At 64.1% G+C, this 9,279-nt stretch overlaps 3 protein-coding genes across 3 annotated transcripts; 2 read left to right on the top strand and 1 right to left on the bottom strand.

Annotated features, from left to right (window-relative positions):
- Nucleotides 1–245: 245 nt before the first annotated feature.
- On the top strand, nt 246–1,592 carry AMSG_09594 (erythrocyte band 7 integral membrane protein; the record flags this gene model as incomplete). Its single annotated transcript, XM_013898699.1, has 2 exons — nt 246–303; nt 403–1,592. The coding sequence occupies 2 exons, from the start codon at nt 246–248 to the stop codon at nt 1,590–1,592; spliced, it is 1,248 nt and encodes a 415-aa protein (XP_013754153.1).
- Nucleotides 1,593–1,634: 42 nt separating this feature from the next.
- AMSG_09593 (Rasa2 protein) lies at nt 1,635–5,478 on the bottom strand (the record flags this gene model as incomplete). Its single annotated transcript, XM_013898698.1, has 4 exons — nt 1,635–1,958; nt 1,994–3,031; nt 3,061–4,877; nt 5,451–5,478. The coding sequence occupies 4 exons, from the start codon at nt 5,476–5,478 to the stop codon at nt 1,635–1,637; spliced, it is 3,207 nt and encodes a 1,068-aa protein (XP_013754152.1).
- A 919-nt stretch (nt 5,479–6,397) lies between these two features.
- Nucleotides 6,398–9,256, top strand: AMSG_09592 (NHL repeat containing protein; the record flags this gene model as incomplete). Its single annotated transcript, XM_013898697.1, has 1 exon — nt 6,398–9,256. One exon carries the CDS (start codon nt 6,398–6,400, stop codon nt 9,254–9,256), a length of 2,859 nt encoding a protein of 952 aa, XP_013754151.1.
- Between the last annotated feature and the right edge of the window lie 23 nt (nt 9,257–9,279).

The raw sequence follows: 9,279 nt of genomic DNA, 5'->3' as shown, positions 1-9,279 counted from the left end.
TGGCGATCTTAGCAACAACACGATCCATGACACAGCCATCCGATCGTAACCATCCCCCCCCCCCCCCCCCCCCAAACTCCCCCCTCTTCGAACATTCATCTTCATCCCCCCACTGGCCGACCACTCACCAACCAGTCGGCCAACGCGACACAGCCGACAGCGCTCCAAGGTTTCGACCTCGACGGTCTCAACCTCGACCCTTGCACCGTCTCTCACCTTATACCCCACTTCACCTCACCTCTACAATGCTGCGTGGAGGAGGACTGGTGCGGACAGGCGTGGTGGCTGGCGTCCGGCTCGGCGGTGGGTTGGGCACGGGAGGACTCGGGCGAGGAGGCTCAGGCGGGACGGGCAGGACGGGCGCGATGGCGATGGGCATGGCGATGGGTGGAGTGGGAACAGCCAAGTACACCAACTGGGTGTTCAACATTGTGCCGCATCGTGAGGCGTGGGTGGTGGAGCGGTTCGGACGGTTCCACGAGGTGCTCGAGCCGGGCCTCCGCATCCTTGTTCCCCTCCTCCATCGCATCAAGTACAAGCACTCGCTGAAGCAGGTCGCTGTGGCTGTCCGCGACCAGCGGGCCATTACTCAGGACAACGTTCTGCTTGCTGTTGACGGCGTTCTCTACTACCAGGTTGTCGACCCGGTCCTGGCTTCGTACGGCATCGAGGACGTCCACTACGCCATCACCCAGCTCGCAGAGTCGACCATGCGCTCGGAGCTCGGCAAGATGAGCCTCGACAGGACGTTTGAGGAGCGAACGCTGCTCAACGAGTCGATTGTCTCCAACATCAATGCTGCCGCCAAGGAGTGGGGTGTGGTGTGCAAGCGGTATGAGATCCGCGACATCACCCCGCCGCACTCGGTCGTCCAGGCCATGGAGCTGCAGGTCGCCGCCGAGCGCCGCAAGCGGGCCACCGTTCTCGACTCGGAGGGTGTCCAACAGTCCCGAATCAACGTGGCTCAGGGCCAGCGGACCGCTATGATCCTCGAGTCCGAAGGCCACAAGTCCGAGCTCATCAACTCGGCCAAGGGTAAGGCCGAGGCCATCATCGCCAACGCCGAGGCCTCGGCAGCCTCCATCCTCATGCTTGCCAAGGCTGTCGCCTCGCAGGGCGGGAAGGACGCTGTCGGCCTCAAGCTGGCTGAGGAGTACGTCGAGGCCTTTGGCAAGCTCGCGGCGTCGTCCAACACCATGCTCCTGCCGACTGACGCCAACGATGTCTCGGCCATGGTCGCCAAGGCCCTCACCATGTACGGCTCCATTTCCAAGAGCCACAACGGCGCCGACGGTGCTGTCGATCCGACTGCCGCCTCGCCGGACGCCGTCCTTGACGAGCTCGCCGGCCGCACCGGCTCGGTCCTCGCCGCTCACCACTCGGCGTCGGAAGATGGCGACCTCGGCGACTCCATCGGCCTCGCCGCCTCCATCCCATCGCTTGACGAGCTCACCTCGGCCGCCGACGTTGACCCGCTGCTGGCCGACGGCGACCATGTCGGCGAGTTTTACGACAACCCGCAGTCGCACGGCGAGCAACAGGGCTGGGGCGATCCCGACTCGGTCTCGGGCGACTCGCGCCGTCAGACCTGACCTAAAGACGCCCACTACATGCTCGGCCTGTATGTCCATTGTTCATTGTTGCTGTGATGGAGTCGCAGCCAGCGTTTCGATCTCGCGGACCACAAACGAGAGCGCGGAGAACCAGGCTTCGCGGATGGCCTCGTCGTCAGCCTCGAGGTCGAGGGTGCAAAAGACGGCGACGACGGAAAAGGCGACAAACTCGCGCCCGCGCTTGCCGCTCTTCTTAAATGCCACGGTGGTATGTCCGCGGACAACGTCGAGGATGTCGGCAAAAGCAATACGGGCCGTCGGCTTGCCCGCTCGCACCTGGCCGTCCTTGCCTGCCACTGGCTCCCAGTACAGCGACTGCGAGGTAAAGTCGGCGTAGACAAACCGCTTGGCTTTTTGCCGCGCGCGTGCTTGGTGAACACCGCCCCAGTCTCGAGCGTCTCGCGAATTCGCGCGAGGTCCGCCGCCTTGGCCGCCGACCACGCCTCCGAGTTGTGGAGCGCCTCCTGCTTGGCAGCCTCCTGTGCGTGCCAAACCGAGAGCCCACGCTCGCGCCGCTTGGCAAGCGTCTTGGCCTGGACCCGGATCTTGTCCATCTGAACGAGCAGCGCGCGGGTGTACATCAAGAGCGCGCCGCTGGTCTTGACCTTTCCGGGCCACATCTCGATGATCTCGTCGTCGGGCTCGAGGCTCCGCAGGACGCCAGCAAGCTCCTTGTGGACGAGCGCCGCTTGGTACTCGAGTGCGTCCTTTCCGAGTGCGCTCTCGTGCGGCGCGTAGAAGTTTTCGGCCTGCGCCAGCGTTGGCGAGCTGCCATCTCCCACGGACGGCACGGTTGCTGCCGCCGCGAGGAACGCCCGCATCGGGCCGTCGTACTCGTCGACAAGCGGATTGAGGTGGGACATGCACTTTTCCTTGTCTCCGAACCGCACCAGGTTGGCGAGGCACTGCAGGGTCTTGGCGATGAGGACCAGGCCGCGAGCAGTCGGCCGCCCCGGGTGCGCGTCGGCGAGGCCAAACACCTTGGGTCCCATTACCGCCGGGCAGAAGAAGCGGAGAAAGAGGAAGCCCGAGACGGCAATGAGTGGCGCACCCGGCTTGTCGGGAAATTTGGCCGCCACCGCGTTGGCGAGGGCGGCAAAAACAAAGCGGAGCTGGAGCGGCATGGCGTCGAGCGAGCCGAGGACCGAGTCCACCGCGAGTCGAATCATGCCGTTGAGCCGCACAAGATTGTCCTGCCAGTCGGTGCCGTCGCGCGCGGCGCGCGCGTTGTCGATCTCGAAATGTCCGTCGGACGCATACATGGCGTCAAGAACCGGCTTGAGCGTGCTCGCAAGGTACTCCTTGCCCACAATCTTCATGTACATGTCCACAGCTTTGGAACCGAGCGAGTTGCCGCGGAAGAGCACCCCCGTGTTGGGCGTCGCCTCGATTTCGTCCGCCAGCACAGAGCCGAGAAACTCGAGCGCCGCACGCGCCCGCGGAGCACAAGCATGAGCGACCGGGCAAATGCATCGCGGTTGCGGGTGTATGCCATGACCCATCGCGCCTGAGCGCCCTCCTCCTCCTCGAGCGTGGCAAGCAGCGGCTCGTATGCGTCTAGAGGAAGAATATCGACCTCGGAAAACTCGTACTTGACCCGCAGGTCGCCCATAGCCGAGACCTCGGACGCTCCACCGTCGACGCCGGCGTCGCCGCCCGCCCCGCCCTCGGGCAGCGCCGCGAGCGCCCGTCGCCGAACAGAGACTTCGGGCGACGAGGCCTGGACCGTGGCCGAGCCGAGGGTGTGGAGGCCAAAGGCAGACCGGAGCTTGATGTCGTCCGACGCCGCCATAATGATGCGCGGCGAGCTGGACGGCTCCGACTCGCCGCTCTCCTCTGACGCTCCGCCCGACCCGTTGGCAGGCGGCGGCGATGGCGGCGGCGACGACTGCGAAGTCACCGAGCACCGCCGCTGGCGGGCCATTTTTTGGACCTGCGCCTCGAGCTTGGCGTGTGGCGTGGCGTAGTACTTGGAGCGGAGCGAGTACCATGCCGCGTGGGCCACATGCGGCTCAAGCGCCCGCAGGTCGACCGAGACCTCACCCATAAAGTCGTCGGTGCCGAGCTTCTTGGCGTGCCAGACAGAGACAATGACCGACCGCGAGGTCCGGTCTGTGACAAAGGTGAAGGCGTCGCCAAAGAAGACCGCCACCGACGCCGCCGCGCGCATCGGCGTGCTTGTCTGGGCCTCGCCACCGTAGTCGACCCGGATGAACGGCTTGCACGGGCCCGAGATGCCGGCGTGAGTCAGATTGCGGGCCTCACCGATGCGGATCTCCAGTGTACCTGGCGCACTCGTTGCCTCTGTAAACGGCGCGTGCCGGATGGTGACATGCATTGAGCCCGAGACAAAGTCGCGCTTGCGGACGGTTGGAAGCTCAAGTGGAAGCCACTCTTGCATCATCTTCTCACTCGAGCCCGCGAGCTTGTCCGAGTTGAGAAGGACTCGGCCAAGGAACGCGTCGCGCCGGCGCGAACCAGTCTCAAACACATCGATCTCCACGTTGGGCTCCCACGTCAGCGGAAGCTCAAAGTTGAACTCTTCGCCGTAGGTTGGCTCCGATGTCTTGTGCACCGTCTGTGTCCGCACTACTAGCCCTCCACCGAGGTGCACATTGCAGTACGACGAAACTGTCGACTTGCCGCCCTTGAGGTTGCGGCCCTCGGCGACGCGCAGGTGCAGCAGTCGTTGCGCCCGCACATACAGCGGGCCAGCGTAAACCGGCAGCGACGGCGTCAGCCGCCGTGATGGCAACAAGCCCGCCGCCCCACCAGAGCTCGACGCCCGCCGCCCCACCCGCAGACACACAACCTCAACCCCGGTGTCCGAGTCTGAATCGTCAGCCACTGATCGCGGCGTAAGCGGCGTCACAGAGTGGGTGGTGAGCACGCCCTGGACCTGTGACTCGTTGAGCGAGTCGAACCGAGCCGCAGACGTGCACGACGACGACGACGAGTACGAGTAGTATGACGACGCCGACGATGTCGACGATGACGACGACGAGCCTGACTCACCATCTGATGCCGACTCGACGTCTGATTCCGACTCGGCACCTGAACCAAGCTCTGTCTCGGCAACCTGGGCCCCGGCCTCAGTCCTACCCCCAGTCTCAGCCCCAGCCTCGGTCTCACCCCCCGTCTCGAGCCTAGCCTCGAGCCTAGCCTCGGTCCCAGCCTTGACTCCAGCCTCGGCATCTGCAGCACGGCCAGCCACAATATTGGCATCAAGCGCCACCACCGCCGCCGCTGCCACCGCAAGCGGCGCTTCTCCCGAAGCGAGACCACCAGCAGGAGGCAGGCTAGCCGGAGGAGGCAGAGGCGGAGGGAGCTCGGTGGCGGTGACAGGACAAGGCGGAGAAGGTAGAGTAGGCTCGGCACTACCGTTTGCAGAAGGAGGTATGGCTGCAGGACTCGTGGCTGCTGTGCCAGGAGCAGAGCTTCCTCCACCGCCCGCGTGTTGTTCGCATGCCGACATTTCCTCGTGGTGGCTCTTGGAGTCGGAGCCACTTGATGAGGCCTCGCCACTGACAGTCGACGAGCATGACGCTGCTGACGACGACGACCCATCTGATGAGCTCGATGAGGCAGAGGAGGACATGCCGCCTCTCACCGATGACCTTGGGCAAAGAGGGAAAGTGACGGTGGCGGTGTCAGGGAGTGCAGTGGCAAGCCCTCGTGTGCTTGAGCCACTCTCGCTCGCCGCCGAGTCCTCGTGGCTGGGTGGTGGAGGCACAAAAAAACCAACAAAGTGACGGGCATTGTCCTCTCCCTCGCTTGCCGGCCGAGCGGTCGCTCTGCTGGCTCGACGGCCCGACCCTCTGTGCTAGTACGTCGTACCGATTGACACAGTTACCTGCGTGTACATGACCGCTCGTCGTAAGCTCGCGCTCACGCGAGATCAAGGTAAGGATTGGGCGCCGAGACGGCGTCCGTAGTCGCTGTCACGCGTTTTCATCAAAGGGTGGGCGGATCGGAGCCGACTGTGTCGACGCCATCGGAGCTCTTAGCGAAGAAGTAAGATGCCAGCCACTTTGCATCGCTCAGCCAGCCGCGAGTGCTGGCGACTTGTACCACTTGCGGCAAGCTGTGCTAGGGTGGGGGATTGGCAACAGAAAAAATGACGGGATGGGAGAGGGAGGGGTGGATGGAGGAGAGGGGCGGTCAAGCAAGGTTTGGAATGAAGGATGATGGGATACGGCTTTGCAACCCCTACTTCTTTTCATCACTATTCAACGGGTGCATTTCTGAGTACGTGTGTGTGTGTGCATATAAATATATATATGTGTGTGTGTGTGTGTGTGTGTGTGTGTCTATGTATGTGACGTGTGTGGACATGGAGAAAATGATGCGGTGGAACAGAAAATTTGTGTGCCGCCAACTCGCGGGACAGATTGTCTTCAAGTCGCACTCCCGATTGTGTCCTCCCCACCGCAACTCGCAGAGCAAGGGCCAAGGGCCAAGGGTGAGGAAGGAGAGGGGCGGGGGGAAGGAGGAGTTGGTGAGTCGCACCACATCACTCACTCAACCCAACCACCCACTTTGCAAACTACCAACCTACTACACCCGTACCCAGCTTGACCTACCTCTACTTTGTCTCCACTACACCCGGCATGGACGACGAGGGCACAGCGAGCAACAGGGCGACCTCGCCCGAGGAGGCCACCAGTGCGAGGAACGGAAGCGAAACGACAGCGGCAACCACGGCAACGGGCATGAGTACTGCGACGAGTAGCAGCAACACGACGGCGGGCACTCGGCCGAGGCGGTCGAAGCGGAAGCGGAGCATGGCGTCACCAGGGCCGAGTGTGGCAACGTCGTCGACGGCGTCGACGGCAACAACGGCAGCGGGCGCGGCGCCAGTTCGGTACAATGACGATGGCATGGCGGTGTACGTTGCTAACGGCGAGGAGACGACAACGGCACCCGGCGGAGGCGAAGAGGCTGGCGAGCGGGCGACCAAGCGGGCCAAGCTCAACTCGGGGAGCTCGAGCAAGGCGGTGGCGCGGAGCAGCGGGCGCACGCGCCGGTCGTCCAAGAAGGCCGAGAGCGCGGCGTTGCAGAAAAAGCGGAGCAGCGGAAAGGGCAAGAAGCAGGTCTCGGCCAAGGGTAAGCGCAGAGGAAAGGAGGAGGTCTCGGACGATGGCGGTGGGAGCGGAAGCGGGAGCGAGCCGGCGCCGATGGACGTGGTGGGAGGCAGCACACGGCGGCGCCGTGGATCGGGCCTTGTGGCGCCCAAGCTTCCGCCACCGTCGGGCTCTGTCGTGCTCACTTCGTCGATGCGGCGCATGGTGCCGTCGATCAACGAGCCGCCGCTGATGCCGAGCCGCAAGACGGCGCTCAAGTGGGAGACCTCTGTCCCGCTTGTCGACCGCATCAACTTTGACGAACTCGAAGTGGAGACGATTGCCGGCAAGACCGGACGGCACGGGAAGCGAAACGGGCCTGCGCCCGAGGCTGAGTTCTTTCGGTGCTACGGCATGGTGGAGAACGCGGCGCGGACGCACTTGTTTGTGTGCGACAACGGCAACGGCCTTGTCCGGGTTCTACACGATGGCGAGGTCTCGACCTTTGCCGGAGCCGACAAGTCGTCGGGCGTGGTAGAGCTCGAGACGCCGCGAAACGGCGAGACGACGCCGCAGCCGCTGGCGGTGCGGTTCAATGGGCCGACAGGCCTGTGCATCGACGAGAACGACACCATGTACCTTGTCGAGTGCTACGGCAACCGAGTCCGGTCTGTGGCAGCCGACGGGACGGTCAAGGTTGTTGCTGGGCCGACAGCGGACGACAAGGGGTACAAGAACGGGCGCGGCAGCGTGGCGCGGTTCAACGGGCCGCGCGGCATCTGCCTCGCATCGGACGGGCATCTGTACATTGCCGACTGTGACAACCATTGCATCCGCAAGGTGGAGATTGCGACTGGCAAGGTCTCCACTTTTGCCGGCAAGGGCCGGCAGTCGGGCTATCGCGATGGCGCGGCGACGCATGCTCGGTTCTCGTGGCCGGCGCAGGTCATCCACGCCCGCGAGCCCGGGACCGGCGAGTCGGTCCTCTACGTTTCGGACAACCACAACCGGTGCGTCCGGCGCATTTCGCTGGCGACCGCACGGGTGACGACTATTGCGGGCTCGCAGTCGCAGCAAGTGCGCGATGGCGAGGGCACGAACGCGTCGTTCGAGTCGCCTTGGGGCATGCTTGTCGACGCGCATGGCGACCTGTACGTCATGGAGCACAACGTCAACTGCATCCGCAAGGTCATGCTCTCCGAGTCGCTCAAGAACCCAAAGGTGGTGACCATTTCAGGCTCGCCGCTCAACAAGCTCGTGACGCTCGACGGGCGTGGCAAGACCGTGTCGTACAAGCACCCGATCTGCATGCTCGACGACGGCCGCGGCAACATGTACATCTCCGAGTACGCCGGGCACTGCATCCGGGTCATGAAGGGCGTGCTGCCGGTGGTGGGCGTCGAGCCGCCGCCGCCGTCGCGGCTTCTCGACGACCTCGCGTCGCTCGAGCTCGATGAGGCGACTCACGACGTGGCCTTTTGCGTCTCGGTCCCGCACCACACCGAGATCTCAGCCCATCGCTCGGTTCTCATGGCGCGGTGCAAGTACTTTAAGGCCATGTTCTCTAACGAGTTCTCCGAGGCGCAGGCGTCGCAGGACGCGGCGCGGGCGGCGGTGGCCAAGCGGGCGGCGGCGGCCGACCGCGACGCGGCGGCGGGCGGCACAAGTGCGGGCGGAAGCCTCCCGCGCGCCGTCATTAACTTCCCCGAGGCCACGGCGTCGGCGCTGTACTCGGTCATCCACTACCTCTACACCGACGTGCTCGACGTGCACGAGGACGACGTGCTCGACACCATGAAGCTTGGCGAGTTCCTCCTCCTTGAGCGAGTCGTCGCCCTCTGCCGCGTCTACCTCACCGACGCGCTCTCGGTCAAGACCGCCATCCCCTGGCTCATCTGGCATTCCGAGTACGCCATGTCCGACTCGGTCGACGACGGCGACAACCGGTTCATCTTCCCGCGCGCGAGGCGGACAGCCTTTGAGTTTGTTGTCCTCAACATGATCAAGCGCGACGAGGCCGCCACAGGCACCTTTGCCGCTCTCCAGGCCTACCCCAAGCTCCTTGCCGAGCTCCTCACCTCGGCCTTTGCTGAAGACCTCGAGGAGGCGGCCAACAAGCCGCGGACGGTCATTGCGTCGTTTGGGACAACGGCCGGCGCACTCGCGGCGCTCATCTCGTTCTTGCAGTCTGGCGAGCTGCCGCTCGACACCGACACCGCGTGTGAGGTGCTTGGCCTTGCCAACCGGTTCTCCATCTCCTCGGCCATCGACAGAGCGTCGCGGTACATGATCGACACGCTCACACCGGCCACCGCCATCGAGCGCCTCACCTGGGTCTCCCAGCAGCTGCAGTCGCCCAAGCCGCGCTCCCGCAAGCCAGCGTACATGTTCCCGAACCTCCGCAAGACCTGTCTCGACTTTGTCGCCAAGAACTTTACCGAGATCTCGGTCAAGTACTTTGCCCAGGTCCAGGAGTTTGTCCAAGGCCATGCCTCGCTCATGGTCGAGGTTCTCGACCGCCAGCGCAAGTCGGCCACGCCCGTCAAGTCCAAGTCCAAGTCGTCCAAGTCCAATGCGTAGCAGGAGCATAGAAGACTGCTCAG

This window comes from Thecamonas trahens, assembly GCF_000142905.1.
Source record: "Thecamonas trahens ATCC 50062 unplaced genomic scaffold supercont1.52, whole genome shotgun sequence".
Taxonomy (NCBI): domain Eukaryota; order Apusomonadida; family Apusomonadidae; genus Thecamonas; species Thecamonas trahens.
This window is presented reverse-complemented; position numbering and strand designations above follow the sequence as displayed.